Source organism: Rhizopus microsporus (assembly GCF_002708625.1).
Source record: "Rhizopus microsporus ATCC 52813 unplaced genomic scaffold scaffold_9, whole genome shotgun sequence".
Classification (NCBI taxonomy): Eukaryota; Fungi; Mucoromycota; class Mucoromycetes; order Mucorales; family Rhizopodaceae; genus Rhizopus; species Rhizopus microsporus.
The window spans coordinates 112,340-137,618 of record NW_019671924.1 but is presented as its reverse complement, the minus strand read 5'-3'; the positions used below and the strand labels follow the sequence as shown (position 1 = coordinate 137,618).

Here is a 25,279-nt window from a genome sequence, read left to right as displayed (position 1 = left end):
TAAATTTTTTGGCGCTCAACTAATTTGAAGCGTGTATTTATTTCAATAAAGGGGTTGTGGCATGAAATGCGTGCAACGTACAGGCAGAATATATATATATATATATATATATATATATATATGTAAAAGGGGATTATACCAAGGGAGACGCAGGGATGTTTGATGAAGAAATGTTTGCACCTTTGAGAGCAAAGATATCAGATTCAGCACATAATTGAAGTAATAATTGCCATTCATTTGCCATCTTTGCTATTACATCCTTATTACTCCATAGCTTAACTCTTTGTTGAGAGCTTGTAGCGATCCATGGCAACGATGGTTTGACTCCTACTGAAATCTGGGTATTGACAATAGAGGTGATTGTCTCTGCATGTAGCATGTGTAGCACATTCTCTTTTGGCAAGTTTGAACTTGGCTCTTGTTGTTTAGGACCAGGCGCTTGCTTTGGTGAATGAGGCATGTTACCCTCTGTCTCTGAGAACCCTGTTGGTGAATGCACAGATAACGCAGGAGAACTAGGAACAGGTGGTATATGGACTGACATTGACGGACTCGTATTGCTAGGCTTATTGGTCAAATGGAGACCAAGCCCAAATGTTGGTGAACCTTCAACGTTCATATCAACGCTGGTATCTTCTACTTCTTCTATATTTAGCTTTGGAATAGTGATATTCTGGGGAGAGGTGTTGTTATTGCTTTGATTGCCTCCGGTGCTACTGCTCACACTACTAAGATCAGCACCCCAGCTTTTCCAACGGGTATTGTCATGAGGAAAATTAAAGCTTGCTCTTGGGCTATAAAATGAAGGTTGATAGTTGCTACTAGTATTACCAATCTGATCCAGCTTTTGGTATATAAAGTCTTTTAAAAGGATAAAGAGCGGACTACGGAAGGATACAATAAATTCCAGGAACCTCCATGTAGTAAAGTCATAAATTGTGCCCACGCCAACTGTTGCGTTGAAGGAAAAGTTGGCCCGAGGATCTGATGAAGATAATGGATTACTTGTTGCATAAGGAGATAATCCAGGCGTTGAAAGACCAAGGGGCGACAAAACAGAAGGCGAAGGCATGAAAGGGGAATGAGCATCAGTTGGAGTACTGACATTATGTTGGTCTGAACGGCTGCTTTTCGATCGAAGAAGTTTTAATGTCTGGCCAAATACTAGAGTGTTTCTTATAAAGAATGCGATTTGAGACCACGATCCTTTGAGGTCATTAAATGTAGCTCGTCCTCTCACCAGAACAATCTTGATAGCAACCAAACAAAGTGAAAATAGCACAGCTAATGACTGTGGCGTCTGTTTCCCATCCTTTGTCTCTGGAATATCTGCTGCATCGACCCCATCTTCCGTATTCGATTGTCCCATGGTAGCTAGTTGAGAAAGGGAAAATCCAGAAGATTTGCTTTTCAAAAGAGAGGCATGACTGCAAATGTTAGATAAAAAGTTCAACAATCTCGTCCAATTGTTTGCAGGATTAGGTTTAAATGCACTCGACATGCCTACGCTACTGTACCCCCATTGAAGATTATACTGAAAACATAGAGGAATGATGATACGGCCGATCAACTCTACTGAGGGTGTCTGTCGTTCAATTTCTGTAAATACATCCTGATTAGAGTTCTCAAGGATCGCGATAATCAAGCGTACCAGCGAATTGCAAAATTTGGCATGGTCGCTTTCATTATCCCAGCTGGTTAATGTTGCTACTGTCAAGCCAAACGGGATAAATCTATCCTTGATGACTCCAGCCATATCGTGCATCATGATCGCTTTGCCCTGTCCCTGTTCGAGCATGATGGCTAACCCCTCATAGAGGTCAGAAGCATCGACTGCTTTCCACTGTGTACGGTACTGTACGTAGATCTCGTTTAGTACTTTTTTTAATGACTTGGTGTAGTTCCTAGTATCGACCATGGAGTGCAAAGAGTCTACAAGATAATCCTTTATCCAATCAGTTTTGATAGTCAGACCCTTGATACTGCGATAGTCACGCAACACCGTACGTATGATCTGTGCCATTTTTTCGTGAGATGTTTCTGATAACCTTCCTCCATGCTTCATATAGGTATGAACTAGCGTGATAAACTCTTGCTTGATGGTAAACCTATCGTTCTGCTGCCATTGCTTTCCATAAGCATTTTGCGCAGAATCAGTCTTAGCCCCCGTTCGGGCGATATTGCTTAGCCCTTGCTTACGATCACTTGAAGGTACGCCTTGGTATTCTCCTGAGGCAGTCTTTGCATTTGTAACTATCACAGGCTTTGCCGTTTTACTAAACTTTACAAACACGTCAACCAGAGCAGAAACACCTTCTTGCAATATCTTCTTTAAACGCGATAACTTATTGAATGATGGTATCAGATGCGTAAGCAGTTTAACAAATTGCTCTGCTCGAAGAGAACTTGGATCATAGGCAATAACGGTAAGGAACAACTTAATGAAGTCTTCTAGCTTAAATGATCGACTGCTATAGCTGGTAGTCTCTATTTGTCCCATAGGTGCCGTTGCACTTCTTGCTAGGGGCTTAAAGATCGCCGCTGGTAAAGGAAGTGATGTTGGATTGCTGATCGAGTCGATCCGATCTTGAATATCTCGCTCGCGGTCGTCCAGTTCAAGCTGTAATTGCAAACCTAGTGTATCAGGAAATGAGCCTAGCTGTGGAGGACGGTCCATGACTTGGATCAAGGTAAATAAATTTTCAGTCATCCAGGAACCAAGCTCGTTTGACTTTTCGTATGCTGCAAGAACAGACGGAACTAGGGATCCCAGCATTTGGAATACAAAGGCTTCTTGATGAACAGCGTAGAACCTGCACCAGGCAAGGGCAATTGCAGAGGTGACCTGAACACAAGATTCAGATTCACAAAACACCTTGAATAAAGCAGGGAGAAAGATGACATAACCCCTATTTGATTTGAACAGACGCTTGAATCTTGTCACAACGCGAGTGTACAGCACTAGTGCTTGGCTGATGATGCCAAAGTCATGGTTGAACTCGGTTATGATCGAATTAACTCCTTGCAAAATCCTTTCAAGCTCGTCTCGATCATTATAGTTCTTGTTGAGGCCGTTCAACAGAACGTCTATAAAGCGCAACCAAGCACGAACGCGCATTGATGCAAGCATTTCTTTATCAATTTGATCCTCTTGTGTTTCTTTGTGTGTATGATGCAAACGGTGTTTCTTACTACATGATATGTCTGGATAGTATGTCTTTTCAAGAAAGTACCTTGGTTCTCGCTTGGAACCTGGTATCGGCATTGGTTCGTAATCCTGTAATGTCTTCTTTACAGCATATACTTCTCTAGGAAATCGCAAAAGGTAATTTGTGAGGAATTGAATATGGCTGATACGCAGAGAAGCAACAGAGAATATTTGCTGAGGAATTTTGAGCACTGTGAACGAATGGTGGCTGCTTGATAAATATCTAGGAAATATATCCATCGGCTGTTCATGCGTGAACCAGAACTTTCCTGTGCTTACTAACAGATGCTCAATCTTGTTCTTTCGCAAGTCTCGAATCGCCAGATCATTTGTTGAGAGAGTCAGCTCAGCCAGGATAGGATGTATAAGCGTCATCAAGACAAGACCATTCTTTTTGTTTTCTCTGACAATCCACTTGAGCATCCCAGCCAAATAATTAAACAGAACATTTGTAAGTCCAGGAGGCAGTTTGCGTTGTAGGCTGACAATATGGTGTATCTGAGCAATGATATCCGTGGGCATATCTGCCTTGTTTTTTCCCAAGCTGTTCAAGAACGCTTTCAAGAAATAAGCAGGGTCGTCTCTTAAGCATTGTTCTATCAGCTCTCGCAGCGCGTTTGATACACTCGCGGAATTATCTGTCAATAGATTTACTACTTTTAAAAATATGGCTGTAAACGAATAGACAGACGCCATCCTCTTCTTTCTTGCAATCGCTTTGCTGATGTTGACTATTTTTCCACGCTCACGTATGACGGCTATACCCAATTCATCTTCCTCATTTGTCCTTTCGTCATCCTCTTCAAGAAACAGCGAGGGTAATAAACAAAGGGGTGTCAAGACCTTCTTTAAGGCCTCATACTCTTCTCCATTATCATCTTCATTCCATCCCAATTCTTGTATTTGTCGTTTTAGTTCAATAGGCAAATTGCTTGTATTCCTCAACTTGGACATCCATCGAGGTTCATCTAACGTAAATTCGTTGCTTCCAAGGTCAGTCGGGACAAAGGGTGTCGAAAACGTCCCACCATCTCCACGAAAAGGCTTGTTGTGAGATGAGACCTGAATGAACTCTTGGTTGAGCACATTAAATCTGAAGCCCATAAGTGAAGACAGTTTTTGGATTTCTGAAAGCTTAATTGCAGGGTCGTCGCTATAATATATTCAGTTAGGATCTTCGTAACTGCTTTATTTCTTTATCTTACCTGTGTAGGCATTTGACAATTACATCAACCGTCACCTTGGGTATCTTTTCACCACATTGCATTAGCAAAAATACAGCAGGGACGTATGAGGCAGGTCTTTTATCGTTCATATGAACTTCCCATAAGATTTTAACAAAACGCTCATACTCTTGTGATGATATCGTGGCATATACAGCTGCCAACAGAGATAATACTGATCCAAAGGCATCCTGATTGAGTTCACAAATATGGTCAAATCTATACTTTGCTAGTTTAAAACCAAGACTGTTGGTAGTCTCTCCTTCTTCATGGCTATTTCCATCTTGAACAAATTCGGGAGGATCCAGATAAAGGAATGCGGCGGCTGAGCTGTTCATGCTGTATATTGACTGTACCTGCCGATATCTTTGATGCCTTGGAACTTGTGATATTTCTGGATTTAGCAAACCGGGTGTTGTCTCCTGTTGTTGCTGTTGTGTTCTCCTACGTATGTTATCCTGTAAAGCACTGTTTCTAAACTGTTCCATTACGTCCAAGAACGCATTTTGCATTCTCAGAAACATAACGGATACTTTGCTGATCTGGCTTGCATCAAGTAAAGGCATATGGCCCATGGACGAATCAAATTCGGACAGAAGCGTGCTTAGTGGTGATGCCGGAGAGTTTTGAGTAAAGATATCTTTGGTCAACGGCTGTGTGGCCCAGCTGATGACACAGTTCAGCCATCCCGGTCGATGTGTCGTATTACAAAAGAAGCGAATGTTCAAAAAGATATTACAGAGAATTACCCGCAAAGGCAGTGGCACGATCACTTTCTTTTCTTTGGCAGTCAAGAACAATGCCAGTCGCCGTTCAAGGTCAATCAAGAATTTTTTCGCAATCTCGTCTTCTTCCATGTTTCTTAACGGATCCTTTTGCTTTTCTCGTAACTCCTTCAATACCCATACAAGCTCTGTTGCAATAATACATTGTCCTAGCGTTGTGTTTCCCCAGAAAGTCTGAGGGGCGGGGATGCCGTCGTTAGCCTGAGAGGAATTGGCTTCTCTTTGTGTCTTGTTTGTTCCGACGTCACTCAAGAGTAATACGTTGATCATTTCTGCATCTTGCATCCAGAATTGAACCCCAGTAAGGTAGTGTCGAATATGTGTAATAAGTTTCAACAAGCTTGCCACCTTCTCATTGTCGTCTGAGGCAACGCAGGACACAACGGGCTTGTAAAATATAGGCCTGAAGGTTTTTGCTATTTCATGCAGCATATTACAGAATGATGGTGTAGGAGGCGGTGTTGTGTCCACTATTCTCTTAAACAGTGTTTGAACTGTCGACTTTGCTATCTCTTGTCCTATAGCTGAGTCAACGTGAAAGAGTAAGGCGTTGTATACGTTTGCTAATTTATCCGCGTCAATATCTTGAATCAAGGCTTCTGTGCATTTTAGTATATAGCCTTTGTAGCCAAGGTTCCATAATTCGATCAAGTACGCCTTAGCTGTATCAAGTAGCTGTACTATAGACTCATCTTTAATTGACAGAACCTCTTGTTCTTCTGTGATGACAGGAGAGCTGATCAAGGGTGACATATCATTTATGGACGGTTGTGGGCTTATGTTCGGAGACACGCTTGGGCTCATCAGTGGAGTTACTGGCTTAGGAGAGATCGTGTCGCAGTCTATCGATAAAAAGCACAGCAACATAGTGACGAGATTGAAGATGACAGACTTTTGCTTGCTGTCCGTGGGCTGGTCACCTATGTGGCTGCGAAGTTTGGAAGGGGCAAGATTTTCCAGGATAAACATGAGTAATTGGGATACAGTAGATATATTGACCTGTTCCATAGACAAGGACACGTCACTTGCCAGTTCTGTCAGTAAAAATAAAACTTTCCAGTACGCGGGCAATATGCTTGTATCTGGTTCAATCCAGTATCGCTGCACAAGTTCCAACAATGAACCTATACTATGATCATCGTATACTTGATCAGGCTCTTTGACAGAGTTTGTCTGCCTGCAGACGTTGGCCATTAGACATTTGCATAGTGATTCTAGAACGCATATTCTTGCTAAAGATCTAGGCGCAGCTCCTATCACTTGATAGTTTGAGGTCCAGTGATCGTCTGCGACGGACACAAGTTTTCCTTCTGACAGCTTATCCAATAAATCGAGTACACTAGAACGTACGAAAGAACTATTATTCGCAGCCTCTTGGGTATCCAGTTTGGGAGTGTGTCTGTTAATGATATATGTAAATGCGTAGACTAATGACTGAAACGCAGCTGGTGATGAAGGTAGATAATTTGGGAACTCAACACAAGGTTCAACTAGATTGTTCAGTATACCAATAACTCTTTCCTAAAACAAATAGTAGAGTTTAGATATAGCAAGGGAAAAAAGAGAGGAAGGGGAACTTGAATACTTTTAAGATGGTATCGCTTGAGCTTAGAATGCTACAACAAAACAAGACTTGCTCAAAGTGTTCCTAAAAGAAAAAGAAAAGAAGGGGGGAAAAGATGTTTAAAGTTTCGATCAGCTCACAAGTAAATGTTTATATCAAGATGAGCTTACTGAGGAATCTAAAAGTTTAAAACGATTTCTAATGTAGTCAAACGTATCCAGCGCTTGCTTGCAATCCTCGGCTGCATAAAATGAGTTAGGGAGTAAAATTAACATTGTCGTGCTTACTTTTCTGAGGTTTTCTATCAAAAGGGACAAAGAGAACAGCCAAGATGTCACTTGAAAAGGGTAATCGAGTAGCTGATTTATGTTTTTTCATAATGTCCATAATGGAAGTCATATTGGCGGATATTCTTGTCACATTCGATGCCTGTTCAGACTGTTCAAGCAGTTCATCCGACAATGTTGTTGAATATCTTAAAAATTTCGTCTTTTTGCTTGCCTTTACTGAAAAATTATTTAATTCCTTTTTGACAGCTGCATTATTATCAATAAAGCTTGCATCCTGAGATCGAGTGTTGATATGACTCAATATTTTCTCCAAGTCTCGCTCAAGTCTGTAAATATCTTGTTGAACAGCAGTTGAAGTAGCATAGATTGCGCCATTATGTCGTCCAGCGCCCATCTTTGGTTTAAAGCCTCGTACAAAATTGGACATGCCTGCTGCTTGAGCAGCTACGAGTGTTGTATTAGCCAAACTCATCTTGTTATGATCAAATCCGTTCTGATTTCGTAAAAATGGGTTGTATGTTTGCTTTTTATGCATTTGTGGTATATTTGACTTGGGAATATTGGCACGAGAGGGGCTGGGTGAATCTGATGTGAGAATGGAGGCGTGATGAAAAGCATCATTGCCAAACTCTGTAATGTTTTCACGGATCTTGTCCCAAGCCGAAAAATTCTTTGTTTTCTTTTCTCGTTGTTTATCTGTCAACTGTTGTTCTTTATTCTTTGTTGATTCATGACCTTCCTGTGACATTTGTCGTTTATAAAAAGAAATAATACAATTGGAAATTTTGCTGGCAAATTAAAAAAGTAACCTCAGCTCGATTATTGATCTGCCTCCTTCTTTGTTAAAGTATAAAAAGGACAAAAGTAACAAAAAATATCTAGAGTAGTTTATTAAACACCACCTTTCTTTACATTAAAGAAGCTCTTGATAACAAGAGTTTGTAATACAGCCATTGAGATAATAGCAAGGCTTTCCAATAGAGAGAACCAAAACATTCGACTTTCTGTAGAAGCAACAGTGGCCGCATTACGATTTTCTCTTGTACGGAAGTATCTCTGTGTACGAGCAATATTTGTCAAATCGCCTGACAGTCTAAAGATAGTTTCTTCCATTTCAGTGAGAGTTTGAGGTTGTTCTTTTCCAGATGCATCCTTTTGGAATTCAGGTCGCACTTCATGTTCTACGAGTATTTCGAAATCAATAAGTTTTTCAGCAAAGGTTGACATTTCATTGGTAAAACAAAAAGAATATTCTCCAACGTCATTGGCTGTAAAGACATAATCTGCTTGTTTTTCTTGTTGTCCTTCTAAAATAACATCGTCTCTAGGTCCTACAACTTCATAGTCAATATCAAATGAACCACCTTGTTGCACCTATGACTATGTTATTAAGTGTTTAAAAATAAAAAGCAAAGGTTACTTACAGCAAAATAGAAGCCAATCTTCTTTCCTGGTTTATCTGTCATTACATAAAAGCAAGCCTTTTCATTGGCAGCAACGCTATATGTCATAGCTGTTGCTTCTGAACCAGATGGGAGAGTAACAAGCGTGAATAGTAAGCCCAAGAATACACTAGAGACTAATGAACGAAAGAACATCTTGCTTTGACACGTAAAAAGAGAAGTAAGAAGAAGAACAAGCTTGAAAGTTGTCCTTAATAACGCTGTTTAAAATAATTTTCGCCAATACGGTGTTCACACTTTTAGTTTTTAAACTCATCTTTCTGCGTTTTCATTTTTTTTTTCTCTACGCTTCTGCTTTTATTATGCTTAAATTTAAAAAACACGATTCTGGTATAAAGACTCTCTCTTTTTCTAGACAGCATTCAAATCTGATGTGCATTTAATGTAGAAAAGGAAGAATCTTCTCGAAAAGAAGAACGCTCAAGAAATAGATCACGTTCCCCTCAAAGAAAAAGTCGTTCACCTGATCACAGAGAAAGACGTCGAAGTCGCTCACCTCGTAGACATGACGATAGACGAAGAGATAGATCTCCTTATGATGACAGACGAAAGGATAAATATGACGATAGACGACAAGATAAACATGACGACAGAAGACGAGACAGGTCACCCGGTAAAGACAGAAGAGATCGCTCACCTCGTGAAGAAGAAAGAAGATCTCGCCATAGGTCAAGATCTCCTGAGGATAAGAAAGAAAAAAAGGAAAAGCCTACGTCTGGTGAGAAGGTAAGCTTTCTTTAGATTATACAAAAAGGGGGAATCATACAAGTTAATCATATAAATCAGGTAAGAAAGCTTACCAAGAAGAAGGTAAGCTACAACTTGATCGAAGTAGAAGTCAATGATCGATTGGGCAAGAAAGTCCGTGTCAAATGTGCACCTAATGATACTATTGGGGATTTCAAGAAATTGTTAGCGGCACAGATCGGTACAGAACCAGGCAAGATTGTATTAAAGAAGTGGTATAAAGAGTACAAGGATCATATCAGTCTAGAGGATTGTAAGTGTTGATATATTAGTCATTACTCATATAATTAACATGCCCGATAGATGAAATACATAATGGAATGAATTTGGAATTGTATTATCGATAAATCAATAAACATCAACTCATAACATTCCTTTTTTTTAATCAAGATATTCAACCACGTACAATTTAACACACGAAAACTATATAATTAATAAAGAGATAAGTGTCATGACGTGTAGAATACAATGATTCATTGCCTTAATAATCAATACCCATGAGCATCTGTTACTTTAAATCTTTAGTCTTGGCTCCGACTCCTCTTTGGTTGTCTGCTGCGGTCAGATTGGGTATTTGAATACTTTAGAGACAGTTTTGCTTTTCACAGAGATACTGCTTTAGAATTTCATGTGTCGCATATTTAGGCTCTATGATACAATTCATACGTAAAAGAGACACACTAATGCCTTGTTTTTTTTTTTTTTTTGCTTATGAGAGACCACGGTTATCAGTCTGTCATTTGCTGCGGTTGTCTTGCTTCATTGTCCAACAACCGCAGTGCACAGATACTCTGTGACTGTTTCCTCATGCAATATAAAAAAAAAGTTTAGTCTGCATCATGATAACATCACCTTATTTCTTTCGTTATGTATAAAATTCCTCCATCAAGAGGCAGCGTGCCCAGACGCTCAAAAAATGAAACTGAACAAGCACCACCAATATCATGGTCTGCTAAAATGGAACAAGCCTTTGAAACTCTATCAGAGAATAGAACAAGGTAAGAGAAAAAAAAGAGGGAGAGAGGGATAGGGGCCTGTGTACTGACGCATCCGAGTATAGTACTCGAGAAGAGAGTCTTGAAGCTATTGTAGACGCATTCTCTACTCATCATGTGTCCTCTTATATTGACAACAGACATGAAGAAGTACTTGGTTTATTAAAGCGATCATTAAGCAAATACAATAACCCCAAGGAAGCGAGTTTGGCTGCAAGAGCCATTGCATTGACATTTATCAATTTGGACGATATTTCAGAAGGAGACAGTGATAACTACTATAAAAGAATAGTTCCCTCTTTGAAAAATGCAATCATGGACAGTGAAGAAGTAGACGTCAAGGTGGATGTAAGTTGTCTTTTGTGTGTGTGTATAAAATTGATTTTTAATCCCTTTTCCATATAGTGCTTGCATACACTGGCATTAATTACATATATTTCTGCATCGGATGCTGATACAAAGATCACAAGAGACTATATCTTTGATCTTATCGAAACTGAAGGCGCCGAGTTTAACGTAGAAACGTTATCAACAAATGATAAAGATAGCTTTATAGCCGAAGCTATCAAAGCATATGGTATCCTCTATGCTGCTTCCTTTTCAAAGGGTTTAGTAGACTTTGACGCACTCTGGGAAGAACTTGAAAAGTAAGTCTATCATCAAAAGAAAAAAAAAAGATCATGTATATTCATTTTGAAAAAAAAAAAAAAAAAAGGGTCATGCCAATGTACGAAATACTGCTTGAATCATCTGATAAAGACATTCGTATGGCAACAGGAGAAAACATTGCACTCATTTTTGAGACCGCTCATGTCTTTACGGCAACAGATGAAGAAGAAGAAGAATATGATGAGGATGAAGTAGTAAAACCGGAATATGAAAACATGAATGAACTCGTTCGTACACTCAAGGACCTATCTGTGGAAAGTAATAAGCGTAAAACAAAATCCGATAGAGCAGAACAAAAATCAATGTTTAGAGATATCCTAAAAAGTGTTGAAGAAAATGTCAGACCAGAGGAAGAACTCAAGATTGGCAGCAGGATCATTGTGTTTAGAGGATGGAGTAAGATCTTGGTGCTCAATGCTATTCGAAGAACCCTTGGTCAAGGCCTACAACATCATCTCAAAACAAACTCATTACTCAAGCAAATCTTTAATTACTCAACTGGTATTTCTTCTCAACAAGATGACGAAGATGAATCTGAAGAAGAAGAAGAAGTCCTAAGCAATGTCGATAGACGGTACTTCTATGACGAGACAAAGAAAATAAGATCAAAGCAATTGCGCTTGGCTAGACTTGGAAAAGAAAATGCATTGGTGTAACATGATTCTTATCATTGTCATTCACGTGACACAAGCCTAAAATTGCCCCCTTCCCTTCGCGCCCTGTCATCCCTTTTTGCTAAATAAACATATATGCTCCGTTCCTCCATAAGATCATTGTCTCTAAAGAGAGTATACAGCTTTACAGCTTCAGCAGCTATTAGATCGCGTGTTATAGTTCCTTATAAAAGGCATTATAGTGTGGCCAATGTGACAATTCCAGCAACACACAAGAGATCATTTGGTCAGCCTACGTACATAACCCATCCCAATTTAATGAAAAAGGGACAAGGTAATTTGTACAAAAAGTAGACCTATTAGCTAACACTGGGTTTTTACTAAAGTGACGCCTGGATTTACTGCCGATGAGTTCGAACAACGAAGATCGAACCTGATGAAGACATTACCTGAGGATAGCGTAGTCATAAGCTTAGGATACGGCACTCGCTACATGACAAACAACATATTCTATCCGTTTCATCAAAACACTGACTTTTGGTATTTATGTGGATACAATGAACCTGACGCTGCATTGATACTGGGTAATACAAATGTGAAAAAGCGTATGATTTGCAATATTGACAGATATATATTATGCGCAGAAAAGAACAATTCTAAAAAAGGATATAAACAAACCATGTTTGTCTTGCCAAAGAACGCTCATGCAGAATTATGGGATGGACCACGCACAGGCATTGAAGGCGCAAAGGAGATATTTGGAGCAGATGAAGCCTATGAGAATACCAAATTCATAGCCTATTTAAAAAAGGCCATTGGAACATACAAGCACGTCTTTATGGACAGCCCTGGAAATATGCCTACATTGATCTCGGATGAATCCACAAAGAAACTAATCGAGACTGGTACGTTTTGGGGAAAGCTCTGGTTTAGTTTAAAAAAGGGTCATTTCCCTCGGATAAAAAGTAAAAAAATAAAAGATGCTAACATCATTCCCCCCAGGTCTCAAGATTCAAAGTATATTGCCACTAAGCAAAATAGTCCAAGAGCTGAGAATGATCAAGAGTCCAAGCGAGATAGAAACAATGAAACAGTCTGGGTTGATCAGTTCAAAGGCATTTGTAGAGGCAATGAAGTGGACAAAGCCAGGAATAACAGAAGCACAACTTTGGGCAAAGTTTGATTATGAGGTCAGGATGAGAGGATCAACCATGTTGGCTTACGTCCCTGTGATTGCTGGTGGACCCAATGCTTTATCCTTGCACTATGTCCGAAACGATATGGAGCTGAAGTAAGACATGATCCTACTGTTATGACCATACATTGACCCTCAAACGATTAGAGATAATGATCTGGTACTAGTAGACTGTGGTGGTGAATACAATGGATATGCAAGTGACATCACTCGTACATGGCCCGTCAATGGCAAGTTTACTGAACCTCAAAAGGAACTCTATCAGGCTGTCTTGAATGTCAATAAAGCCTGTATCAAGTTATGCACTGAAGCAAATAGTGTCTCTCTTCATGGTATCCACTCACAATCTGTCAAATTGATGAAAGAAGAACTTCAAAAAATAGGATTTAATGTGACAGGATGGGTAAGAAACTCAATGAGAGAGAGACATTATCCAAAACTAACATTCAATACAGGATCTCGAACGAATACTCTATCCTCATCATGTCGGACATTACCTTGGCTTGGACGTACATGATTTACATGATTTAGATAGATCGCGTAAATTGAAGCAGAATATGGTTATTACCATTGAACCAGGTATCTATGTTCCATATGACAGCAAGTTCCCAAGTAAATATCATGGTATTGGCATACGTATTGAAGATAATGTTGTGATTGGAAAAGAAGAACCTTATGTGTTAAGTTCGAATACACCCAAGGAAATAGTCGATATAGAATTTTGTTGCAATAACCATTAATACTACATGTCACAGACCAAACAAAATCAATGTCATATTTTTAGAAATGAAGTCAGAAATTTTGCTTGCTAGAAATCAACATTGTGATTCTTGGCACCCGAAAAATATAGAGAGTGAAGAATTCTTTCTTCTGACACTTTTTCCTTTCAACACCTTACAATTCAACATGAGCACAATATTTTTATATAAAGATGGACATGGGAATATTATTGATGAGAATGGTGGTCCTGAGCCCATGGGCTACATTGTTGAGACTATTGCCACTCACACAGAGTACTTGAGAAATGCAGCCCCCAGCGAATCATCTCTGACTTGCCCAATGTCATTAGAAAAGCCAAAAAATGAAGATGTTCATATGAAGGAGGCAAAACCAAAACGGGACTATGTGCGTTATACAGTCCAGGATAAAGCTAGGTTTTTCGATCTGAAGATTGAAAAGTGTATGATTGCATCAGCTGCAGCAAAGCAGTTGGGCATTCACGTTCGAACAGCTTATAGATGGGTTAGCCAGTATAGTGTGTGCCCCGACAGTATTTTTGAGAGCTGTAAAAAAGCAGGTCGTAAGTGCATCTTAACTAAAGAACATAAAACGACTGTTATCAACTTCATTGATGCTAATCCCTCTGCAACTGTTATTGAAGTGACCGAGTATTTATTGAAGCAATTTCATAATCTTAAAGTATCACGCAGCACTGTTAATAACTTTATGAGACGCGAATGCAATCTTTCGTTGAAAAAAGCAGACTTTCACTCTATTGAGAGAAACAGTCCAGCAAAGGTTAAGGAGCGGTACAATTGGGTTTGTAAATGGGAAAATACGGACATGAACTTTCTGACGAATTGCGTGTTTCTTGACGAGTCTGCTTTTGATATAAATATGAAACGTTCACGAGCTTGGTCAAAAAAAAAGGTGCTCGTGCTATTGTCACCAGACCTACCACGAGAGCAAACACAACATCTATACTGGGCGCTATTTCTGCTGCAGGATTGATTATAATGGGCGTAAAAAAGCCGAGACCTGCAAAGAAGAGAAAGGCCGATGGATATATAAGCTCAGGGATTGTAGCAGGCCACTACATTAGTTTCTTAAAAACGACTCTTGATGAGATGGACAAACATCCACATATGAAAGGTCACTATATTGTTATGGATAATGCACCCATTCATACGCATGAAAATATAAAAAAGTACATTGAGTATCGAGGATACAAATATGTGTACCTTCCTACCTATTCTCCAGAGCTTAACCCAATAGAGCAATTCTGGGCAGCGGCAAAGAGTAAGGTTAAGCGCCACAGGTTTTTGCAGGAAGACACTTTATTCAAACGAATCATGGAGGCTTGCAATAATGTGGAGAAAAGTTATTTCAATGGTTTTGTTTCGCATTCTTACAAGTGTTGGGATAAATGTCGAAACAAAATACGCATGTAATGGTTAATAAGTAAAAGATAGAAGAAAAAAAAGCTGCTCAACAGCTGCCCATAAGCTAAACACTTAAAACTGGAACGCGTATACTAATTAATTAGAGCTAGACCACGGAAACCAGTTACTAAAGAACTACCATTAAAATATGATGTATTTGATGATAGGTGACGTGGGAACCAAGGTATTGGATGTGCTCATGAATATTTTTAAACAAACTCACATCCCCTCAAGCAATATGTTCAAACAACAGATGAAAGATGACCTTTTTTCCCTAAGTCTAAGTCTTCTCGAAAAAAAAAAAAAAAGACTTTAATAAAAGCCACATAGAAAACGTGTGTTCACTGGTGACTCAGTGGTTATAATGACTGGTGATTGATTTTCTTTTGCGTGATATTCTTTGGTCGATGGCTTCCAGAAGCAGATGGTCGCGGAGGGTTGGTGGATGATCGCCATAATCATGACTGTCGCAGTTGAGAACATAGTTAAAACTGGCAATGATGTTGCAGATCTTGTTCAGTTGTGCAATAAAGATAGGAATTTCATCCAATGCCAACGGAAGCTGGACATGTTCAACTTCAGACATGGTGTATAAGTGGTATTGGGCACGACATAAGAGATAAAATGTGGCGTGGTTGCCTACATCTCAAAAAAATCTGTAAAATCATACTATCAATTCATTCAATGATGTAGCAACGGTACCAACAACAATGAATGCAAACGTGGCTCTTGCTTTGTGTTTGTCTGAGGCAATTTTCGCTAAATGTGCAACCCGCACTAGATCCAATCCAACCAGACGATGGTTAAGTGCTTGGGTTTGCGGTTTTACTTCACCACAGCCGAGCCTTCACCCCAAAGAGGTACCACGCACAATGTTGATTGAGGCATCTGGTCGTATCATTGCTGGTTTGTCATCATCGCTGACCGACGTCCTATTTATATGAAGCAAGTTAGATCATGGATGTCGAGTCTCCTATCTTTTCGCATTGTTTTTCATCAATCACTTCTCTTCCATTGCAATGCTCCACATACCACCGGAAGATGACATCTTTGTCAATATCTTCAAACAATGGCGCCAGACTTGATTGAAAATGCCTTGTAATGAGCTCCGTTTTTTGTGGACCTTTTTCAAAAACACGTCGGGGAAGCGTCTCCACCCTGCAGTATCAATGAGTTAGACCGTTCTTATTCCAGTTTTCTGAGACCTACATGTTTCTTACAGTCAACAGGATCTTGTTAGTCGAATTCATTGTATCACCTTTCAATAATGCTGTGATTTGACGGCTGGCATCGAGTCGCGAGCAGGATCTTGTTCCACTGGAAGCATTCTACAGCAGTCGATGAAACCATCATCGTTATTCTCATCGCTAACCTATTTTCTCTTCTACTCAAACTGACATAGAACTTGCCATAGACACAACAACGGCCACCTCCTCCACAATTTGTTCAAGTTTTGCCTTTGTTACCGCGGGAAACTTATGATGAGCGATGCTGTTGCTTGTCAAAATGTGCGCTGCTAGAGCATCAAACGTATTTAAACTAATGTATTCATGCAGGTCGGCGTGTGTACGAGCTGGTTTCAAAAGTAGGATGGGCGGCAAAGCGAGAATGTGTTGCACGTTTTCCTCCAACGTTAAATGCTCTTTGCAATCGATTTTTCTTTTGATGGAGAGCTGAAATTCGTGAAATCTGGCGGATACATCGGTGCCCATGAAAACCAATTGATCGTTATCAGCAGGCCGAACAAAATCCAAAGCAAATATGGTATCATCAGATGAAGAGACGCTTGTGCTGGTTGCTAAGACATTTGCGCCAGCATTGTTCGAGTATGTTGTATTCAGCTTTAATGTTATTGAAAAAAGGCTATTAAGTCGATGACTTGCGAATTAGATTCTTTATTAAGAAGAGCTGAATATTATTAATTTAAGCTTGAGTGAGAGTTCACTTGGGTAGAGAATCTATGACCGCTATTTATATTATTGTCGTCACTGACATTATTTATGTTTATATTATTACTGTTATACTAGTAGTTACTATAATTGTTATTATAAGTTATTCTTATCAGATGCGGTAGAGGAATGTAAAGTAGAATGTATGCTCTACTGTAAGATTATACTCGAGTTATTATGATGATTATCTCATCGAACACGCCAATACTTCTTTATGTTTTTGTGCGTGTGAATGGACGCATTATCCATGACTATATAATGGCCTTTCATATGCAAATGCGTGTCCATTTCATTGAGAGTCGTTTTTAAGAAACTGATGTAGTTCTCTGTGACAGTTCCTGAGCTTATATATCCATCAGCCTTTTTCGTCTTAGCAGATCTTGGTTTTTTCACGCCAACTGTAATCAAACCTAAAGCAGAGATAGCGCCCAATATAGACGTTGTACAGTCATTTCAGAAAGTAAAGTAGCTGATTTTGAGTTTGATATCGTGCAGAAAAATTGCATGTTCAACAATGATGTCGACTGATCCAAAAATAAAGCCATGCTCACGTGTCATGAACTTCATTTATTTTTACTTGACATGAATTGTTGTTATAAAAAAGGAGACGATTTTCTGTGTCCATTTTACTTTCTTCTTCCTATTTACAATTTATTTTACAGACATTGAAGATGAGTATGCAGTTTTTTATGAAGATGGACAAGATCATGTTGTTGATGAAAATGGAGTTGAGTCCATAGATCTTGTTGTTGACGAGGAGTTATTCGCTATCGAAACAATAAGTTCTCGTACTCAGTTTCTCATGAATAAACTTCTGGAAAGACGCTCTAATCCTATCGTGCACCCAGCTGCGGATGAAAAGAACAATGATGTTGATATGGAGATATGCAACAAGCGACGCTATACTGTTTACTCTGATGAAGACAAGACTAGATTTTTTCATTTATTTTTCAGCAAATGCTTGAATGCTTCTTCGGCTGCGAGCCAATTAGGTATCCATGTCCGAACAGCACAGAGATGGGTCAAACGTTATTACGAAGACCCTAAAAGCATCTTCGAAAAGAAAAAAAAGTCAGGTCGGCGTCATATTCTTGGAGAAGAGCATAAGCAGTTTCTTTTAAATTACATTGATGAGAATCCTTCTGCTGTTGTAATTGAAGTGGCAGAAAGTTTAACACAAAATTTTGCGGATCTTAATGTTTCTCGTAGCACTATTTATAACTTTATGACAACTGAATGCAGTCTATCTATTAAGCAGGCACAATTTCAGCCTGTAGAAAGAAACAGCGAAGAAAAGATTCAACAAAGGTACCATTGGGTACAAAAATGGCAGCAAACTGACTTGGATTTCACAACAAATTGTGTCTTTCTTGATGGGTCAGCCTTTCATATCAATTTGAAACGAGGTATGGCCTGGTCAAAGAAGGGAATTCCCGCCGTAGTTACAGTGCCTACAACTAAAGCGAACGCAACATCGATTTTAGGTGCAATATCTGCAACTGGTTTAATCAATGTCAGTTTAAGAGTTCCAAAACGCATTAAAAAGAGAAAGATTGGACGTCCAACTGATGGTTATAGCATAGGAATAGTGACAGGGCATTATCTGAGCTTTTTAAAGGCTACTCTTGATGAAACGGACAAGTATCCCGATATGAAAGGACATTACCTTGTCATGGATAACGCTCCTATCCACAGCTCAACTGATTAGGTAAGTATATCAATCCTCGGGGATATAGGTGCGTATATCTTCCTCCGTATTCTCCTGAACTAAATCCAATTGAGCAGTTCCGGTCAGTCGTCAAGAGTAAAGTTAAGCGAAATAAGTTTTTGGAAAGAGAATCGCTCATGACAAGGATTAATGAAGCATGTAACAGCTTATATTTTAGCGATTTCCAAGGCTTTGTTTCTCATTCTGCTAAATGCTTTGACAAGCGTCTCAACAAAGAGAGGCTATAAAATATTCAATACACAAAAAAACACAAAAACGCTCAACTCAACTCAACTCAACTCAACGCAACTCAACTCAACGCAACTCAACTCAACGCAACTCAACTCAACGCAACTCAACGCAACTAAACTCCGCTCAACTCAACTTAACCTCAGCCTCAACCGCAAGCGAAATTTCTGACTTCATTTCTAAAAATATAACATTGATTTTGATTGACTGTGACATTGCTTGTTGGAAGCACTGTATTTGTGTGTATACTATGTAAATTACTATTATTATTTGCGAATAAAGCTGAAAAGAGAGACCATAATATGCATATAAATATATATATATTTATTTATTTCTATTATTCCCATTTTAACCCTTTTTATTATATATAAATGCAGGTTAGATTATCATAGTAAACATGTATATTTTTTATACCTGAATAGACTCAAATGAATTTGCTTTGTGCTTTGGTACAAATTTAAAATCTTCTGGTGCAGGACCAAGGAAAAGTTCGCTAAGCTTAACCCAATCAGACGCGAGAGGGCTGGCCATGAGTGTTTCCAGATCGTTACGTCCTTGGAATGGAGGTGGTCTTTCATTCATACGTTGAGGAGGTCTTTCAAGGATGCCAACTGGAATATATCTGTACAAAAATGACTGCCATTCACAAAAGAATCGTCGAGTGATGTTGACACCTTGACTATCTGATCCCCAATGTTCTAAACCGTAATCACAGAAACGCTTGAGCATATCAAATCTCTCATTAGCAGAGATATCATAGTGTCTCTGGTTTTTAATTTCATCAAAAATCCATGGCTTGATGAGCGCACCTCTACCGATCATGACACCATCCACACCACTGATTTCCTTGCAGCGATTGTAGTCTTCAAAGCTCATTATATCTCCGTTACCGTATAATGGCATGCTATTTGTCAACTGTTTCATCGTTCCAATGTACTCCCAATCTGCCTTTCTGGTGTATCTTTGTGCACGAGAACGTCCATGGAGCTATCACATAACAATAAGTTATTTGTTATATATATACATATTTTTAAAAGAAAGCTTACAGATCCTAAAGCAATTCCCTAAATATACAAGGTGAGATGTCGCGAAGTAGTGAAATGGTCATATTTTTCTTACCAACTCTTCAAGCTTGGGTACAACTCTGTCAGCAATTGGATAGTTGTCTTTGATACCCATTCTGAACTTTGCCGTGATCGGAATATCAGTCACTGTCTGCATGCCTCTTAATATCTTAAACATACGACCTCTAGCATCTAGCAATGCTGAACCAGCGCCCTATTATGTGAATTAGTAACAGATCCCAGATCAAATAGCCTCTTCCTTACTTGCTTAAACACTAAATCAATAGGGCATCCCATGTTTAGATCAATGAAGTCAACATCCACCTCGTTATTCAAAACTTCACAAGCCTTTGTCACTTGTTCAACCTTTGATCCACAAATTTGAATACCAAAGATATCTTCAGATTTGTGACGCTTTGTTAACGCCCATTCGGATTGCTGACCTTGTAGTAAATTGAATGCGAGAGCCATTTCACCACAGGTGATATCAACTCCATATTCTTTACAGACTCTTCGGAACGGTAAATTACCGACTGTTGTGAGTGGTGCAAGGTAAGTTTTGTTTCTGAAATCTATAATCTAAATCATTCATATGAGATATCATCCACATGTCAAAAAGGGAAAATATACCTTTTTGTATTTAAGATCAATAGGTCCTATAGGCTTATCTTCTTGATTTGTGGGTGCTTCAGCTGCTGCTGGTTCAATGCTGACATTTGTAAACTCGTTAGAGGCATCAAAAAATTCGTCGTCCTCGCTGTCATTAGATTCATCAGACTTCTGCTTTTTGATCCCCTTTTGCTCTTCGGAAGATGATTGAAGTTTTCGTTTTAATGCATTGGCGTCCTTCATTGCCTGTTCCTCTGCAATCTCTACTTTCACTGTAGCCATATATGCTTCTGTTCTTGGGAACTTGTACTATATCAAACGGTCAGTCCCATGTCATCCTTTTTCTCTCCCTCTCTTACTTTTGAACGATTCAATGCAACTTGTGTTTCGTGTGAGATACCATTGATTGTATACACATTGTTCTCTGCCATCTTTTTCTCATCTACAATCAGTTTTTTATTTTCATCCATATGTGCGCTCAAGAAGCGACATTTATAGCCATACGAACATCTATTAAAGGTAATTTTAAGTCCCTGGATATATATATATATACTCTTGCTGCCTCTCTTACTTTCCAAATAAATCAAAATTGACACATCGATTACCGATATCAGCAGGCTTAGCGGCTAAATAAGCTTCAAGGTCATGAGAGAATCGACACCTGGAAGAAAGAATATAAATAATCATTCATAAAAGAAGTAATGTTCTTTACTTTTCACCAATCTTGCATTCTTCATCAACAGCCACGTATTTACAAAGTCTGACACTATCTTCAATACGCTTTTTCCCCCTTTGTCCTTTATTAGCACCACGAGCATTCTGTTATGCATAGATACAATTATGTAATACATTTAATATCATTCATATTTTCTGTTCTTGCTTTTTACCTTTTGCTTCTTGGGTTCGATCGTAGAGGCACCTTCTGCTTCGTCATCATTGACAGCTGTTTCAGCATCGCTAAACCAACGTTCCTTCCGGTACCTGTATAAGGCATCAATTATGTATTCTTTTTTTCTCTCTTTATGTTTTCTTATTACTCTGGCTTAATAAGTGCTTCTCCTGGCTTTGGTTCACTCATGATCAAGTTGCTGGATAAGATGAAGGGTAAGAGTTGAGAAAAGGAGATGCAGTCACTCTTGTCAACCTTATGAGAAAGTACCCAGCCAATAGAAATTTAGAAAGCAAACAAAAGCCACAGTGACCTTCCGCTTGTAATGCATAGTGTATATATTTCAATAAGCAAGAGAAACAAATATTTTTATTATATTGGGGGTATATGATTATAGATCTAAGTGGATTCAAGACATTTAAGCAAAACTATTTTATGTATTAATGTGGTACTCCATAATCCCAAATCCTAACATCTCCATCATCTGAAGTCGAGATGATCTTGGTATCGCTTAAAGCCACAGCAGTGACAGGTCCAATATGACCTTCGAGTGCGTGCATGCATCGACCATTACTTAAATCCCAAACACGAATCGTACTATCATGAGACCCACTGACAATCCTGAGCGTATCGTATGCCAAACTCCAGACACCTTCGACGTGACCAAAGAGGGTACGAATGCAGTTTCCTGTGGCCAGGTCCCATACCTTGATCGTGTTATCAAGTGACCCTGAGATAATGATGGGGTTATCTGTCGTTGTCTGGGTCGATCTCTTTTGTTCTATACTCCTCCTTCGATTCTCAGTCACTGCACATCCTGGTTGTTGCGGGTTTCCACGTGAGAGTGGTAAATCATTCTGTGGTTCTTGTTCGACAAAGTTATGAGAGAAGCACTTGGGACTGGGCAATGCAATCTGCACCTGTCCGACATGGCCATTCAAGACACGAATACATTGCCGCGTCTGAAGATCCCAAATGCGTACTGTTGCATCGTCGCCTGCCGAGACAAGGAGCTGATCATCCTGACAGAATCGCACGCAGTTGACCCACTCGGTGTGACCGGTCAGGGTACAGCACTCGCCAGCCAAAAAGTTCCACACCCGAATCGTGTGGTCTGTCGATCCGCTTGCCAGTAACCTTGAATTGAAATGCAAACTCAAAACACCGCCGGTGTGACCCTCGAGCGTACGGATACATTGACCCGTCTGCCAGTTCCAAATCTTGAGTGTGTGGTCCATCGAGGCCGTGATCAGCTTGGCTTCATCAAACTGGAGCGCACGTACGCATCGTGTGTGCCCGGTGAGAGTTCGTAAGAGTTCACATGTTTCTAGATTCCAGATACGGACCGTCTTGTCGTAGGATCCTGTCATGACAATATTACTGCTATCACAAAACTGAACACACATCACTCCATCCGTATGACCATTCAAGACTCTCGACTGATATTTGTTGTTGCGCCAGTTGCGCTCGATCCGCAGCCGTTCCGAATACACTTCTTTCCAGGGTCTTCGTCGCACGATGGGTGTTGTAATATGTGGTGGACTTATTTCTTTGGATGATACGTCTACCTTGACCTTCTTGTTTGTATCATCTTCTATTGTTCTTGATCCACAGGCCACACGTAATGGCTCTTCGCTCGGTTCTAGTCGTTTCATCGGTACCGTCTTCTTTTTCTTGTTTAATAATGGTAAACCCCAGCCACACTTGGCACATTTCTTATCAATGTGCTGTTCACACATTCGGTGCCACACCGCTTCATCATCCGCCAGCTCCTTCCATGCCTGAGATACTTGAGCGGCGGTACAGAGTGATTTTGCATCCAGATATGAAAAGATCTTGAGTGATATCTCATGAGGTAAGATGGCTAAAAAATCAATTCGAACCAACGGCTTGATTGCGTTGTATAGAAATGAAAGTTGGGGCATACAACAAGTCGAAAGAAGACCTCGAAGGATCAAGATGCGCTGATCTGGAGGTGCAGCAGAGAATATGGACCAAATGTGTGTAATGGCTGCTTTATCTTCTGTTGGAAGTTCTTCTAGTTGCTAACACAATAAAAAATTAATGAATCAGAGGCATAAAAGGCTGTTTACACTACTTTTTGTGTTTGTTCAAAATCGAAATTGTCAGGCTGTCGTCGTTTAATGAGATCAGGTCTGTGTCTGTAACATAGCTTTTTGCTATTTGCTAGTTGTTCAGGAACATGTCTCGACAGAAACTCTTTAACTGGAACTTTTTCTTTTTCCTTTTGTTTATTATCAGTTGTGTTGCTCATTTGATAACAAGAAAAATAGAGTGAGAAAAAAAAAAAAAGAAAAGAGACTTAAGAATCTTTTGAAATTTAAACGCAGCACAACAATTGCTTCACAGTTAGAACCACTCTGTTGCATCCTACATAAAGAAGGGTAAGCATTATATTAAACTCTATTGATTTGTTATACCATTATTGGCTGTTATAGCAAATAATTAGGTCAATCATACTTTCTATTGTTTTATCTTTGCAAGTACAGGGCATCACTATGCTTAACACCACACTCGTTACAAGTATAGTTTTGACCACAGTTGCAAGAGGTAATAGCAGTGCTAATCCAGTAATTTTTCGTTGATTTATATAGCATCTTCGAAAAGAAACTATGCTATCCTCTTTATTGTTAAACAAATCAGGATATATACATACTTTATCTCTAGCTACTCGACTACACCGAAGAATGGTGCGTTGATAACACACATAAAAGCTGTAAATCTCTTGTTGACTCTGATTGCGACGCTTACGAGCTTATCATCGCTATTAGAAACAAAATCACTATGAAAGGTGTCCTTGTGTGTTTCTGTGTCACTGATAAAGAAGCTATCACCACTCTTGCTGAGTGGTTTGCGTGGATTAAGAGAATCCCAATTTGAAAGTAAAACGAGTAATTATAGATTGTAGTCAAACCGAGATATCAATAATTTCTCTACAAATATTTCTTTATATCATTGGCATATCCATAGATGGATTCGTGAGAAGTCCAGACAATAATGTAGCAATTAGTATTATGAAAATTGGATTGTATACAAGCTGATTACAAATGATTTTCAAGGGCGATGAAGAAAAAAAAACACAATAGATGCCTTAAACTATTCGATAATTCCACACAACCTGTAAGGTTGATGTCGAACTTTCTTTCTATGTGCTGAGAGAGTCTCGGATACTCTTTTCGGTTTTCTTTAATTTATACACTTGCTCCCTTTATTTTGATGAGCTTTATTATTACTTGATAAATTAAATTCATTCATCCATAAAAAATACTCTTCTCGGTTTTCTTAGGGGACACCATACTCCGGACTCCTTGAATTTTAATAAGGAAGTTATTATTATTTTTGGTAGTAATATTTCTTATAGGAACGCTTATTCGAATATACTTCTTAATAATTTTGACATATATAAGTAAGAGTAATCATTATTGAAAATGAATACAAGCTTATCTTAGCTAAAAGCTAATTTCTTTCTTCACATATTCAAACTGACGTCTAAGTATCATCTGCCAAATTTGGTAGTTGTGTCCCTGAAACTTTCATGCAAATATAAGCACTAAACTTCGACCTATGAGATATCTTAATAAAACATCTGACTTGCTTTCTTTTGGTAGTTTGCCCCTAACGATTTCAATGCTTTTTGTACTCTTCTTTTTCTTGTATTGTGAAATTAGTATTCTTATAAGACATTACAACCAAATTCGGCAGATGATACTTAGACGTCAGTTTGAATATGTGAAGAAAGAAATTAGCTTTTAGCTAAGATAAGCTTGTATTCATTTTCAATAATGATTACTCTTACTTATATATGTCAAAATTATTAAGAAGTATATTCGAATAAGCGTTCCTATAAGAAATATTACTACCAAAAATAATAATAA

The 25,279-nt window shown here is 39.0% G+C and overlaps 8 protein-coding genes across 8 annotated transcripts; 3 read left to right on the top strand and 5 right to left on the bottom strand.

Annotated features, from left to right (window-relative positions):
• Position 1: 1 nt before the first annotated feature.
• On the bottom strand, positions 2-7,824 carry RHIMIDRAFT_138730 (uncharacterized protein). The gene is made up of 5 exons (XM_023605661.1): positions 7,068-7,824; positions 6,951-7,021; positions 6,802-6,864; positions 4,414-6,737; positions 2-4,361 (listed from the first exon to the last, which is right to left on the bottom strand). The coding sequence occupies exons 1-5, from the start codon at positions 7,816-7,818 to the stop codon at positions 134-136; spliced, it is 7,437 nt and encodes a 2,478-aa protein (XP_023465702.1). The 5' UTR covers positions 7,819-7,824; the 3' UTR covers positions 2-133.
• A 99-nt stretch (positions 7,825-7,923) lies between these two features.
• RHIMIDRAFT_138716 (uncharacterized protein) lies at positions 7,924-8,691 on the bottom strand. Its single transcript, XM_023605659.1, has 2 exons — positions 8,495-8,691; positions 7,924-8,444 (listed from the first exon to the last, which is right to left on the bottom strand). Exons 1-2 carry the CDS (start codon positions 8,666-8,668, stop codon positions 7,962-7,964), a joined length of 657 nt encoding a protein of 218 aa, XP_023465701.1. The 5' UTR covers positions 8,669-8,691; the 3' UTR covers positions 7,924-7,961.
• Positions 8,692-8,798: 107 nt separating this feature from the next.
• On the top strand, positions 8,799-9,745 carry RHIMIDRAFT_283759 (ubiquitin-like protein). Its single transcript, XM_023613149.1, has 4 exons — positions 8,799-8,863; positions 8,922-9,259; positions 9,320-9,533; positions 9,584-9,745. Exons 1-4 carry the CDS (start codon positions 8,836-8,838, stop codon positions 9,625-9,627), a joined length of 624 nt encoding a protein of 207 aa, XP_023465700.1. The 5' UTR covers positions 8,799-8,835; the 3' UTR covers positions 9,628-9,745.
• A 402-nt stretch (positions 9,746-10,147) lies between these two features.
• RHIMIDRAFT_251797 (IFRD-domain-containing protein) lies at positions 10,148-11,600 on the top strand (the record flags this gene model as incomplete). The annotated part of the gene is made up of 4 exons (XM_023610885.1): positions 10,148-10,278; positions 10,341-10,623; positions 10,681-10,922; positions 10,991-11,600. The coding sequence occupies 4 exons, from the start codon at positions 10,148-10,150 to the stop codon at positions 11,598-11,600; spliced, it is 1,266 nt and encodes a 421-aa protein (XP_023465699.1).
• Positions 11,601-11,876: 276 nt separating this feature from the next.
• RHIMIDRAFT_287747 (putative X-Pro aminopeptidase) lies at positions 11,877-13,493 on the top strand (the record flags this gene model as incomplete). Its single annotated transcript, XM_023613504.1, has 6 exons — positions 11,877-11,892; positions 11,945-12,142; positions 12,203-12,463; positions 12,561-12,849; positions 12,901-13,156; positions 13,209-13,493. The coding sequence occupies 6 exons, from the start codon at positions 11,877-11,879 to the stop codon at positions 13,491-13,493; spliced, it is 1,305 nt and encodes a 434-aa protein (XP_023465698.1).
• Positions 13,494-15,267: 1,774 nt separating this feature from the next.
• RHIMIDRAFT_292165 (uncharacterized protein) lies at positions 15,268-16,627 on the bottom strand (the record flags this gene model as incomplete). Its single annotated transcript, XM_023613872.1, has 6 exons — positions 15,268-15,554; positions 15,618-15,725; positions 15,780-15,847; positions 15,948-16,073; positions 16,125-16,243; positions 16,310-16,627. 6 exons carry the CDS (start codon positions 16,625-16,627, stop codon positions 15,268-15,270), a joined length of 1,026 nt encoding a protein of 341 aa, XP_023465697.1.
• A 2,602-nt stretch (positions 16,628-19,229) lies between these two features.
• Positions 19,230-21,572, bottom strand: RHIMIDRAFT_237804 (FMN-linked oxidoreductase; the record flags this gene model as incomplete). The annotated part of the gene is made up of 10 exons (XM_023608823.1): positions 19,230-19,808; positions 19,868-19,885; positions 19,941-20,099; positions 20,150-20,464; positions 20,516-20,803; positions 20,854-21,004; positions 21,066-21,155; positions 21,207-21,313; positions 21,382-21,475; positions 21,532-21,572. 10 exons carry the CDS (start codon positions 21,570-21,572, stop codon positions 19,230-19,232), a joined length of 1,842 nt encoding a protein of 613 aa, XP_023465696.1.
• Positions 21,573-21,823: 251 nt separating this feature from the next.
• Positions 21,824-23,658, bottom strand: RHIMIDRAFT_287744 (F-box protein five copies of the WD40 motif-containing protein, controls cell cycle function; the record flags this gene model as incomplete). The annotated part of the gene is made up of 3 exons (XM_023613503.1): positions 21,824-22,134; positions 22,198-23,428; positions 23,482-23,658. 3 exons carry the CDS (start codon positions 23,656-23,658, stop codon positions 21,824-21,826), a joined length of 1,719 nt encoding a protein of 572 aa, XP_023465695.1.
• Positions 23,659-25,279: the final 1,621 nt, after the last annotated feature.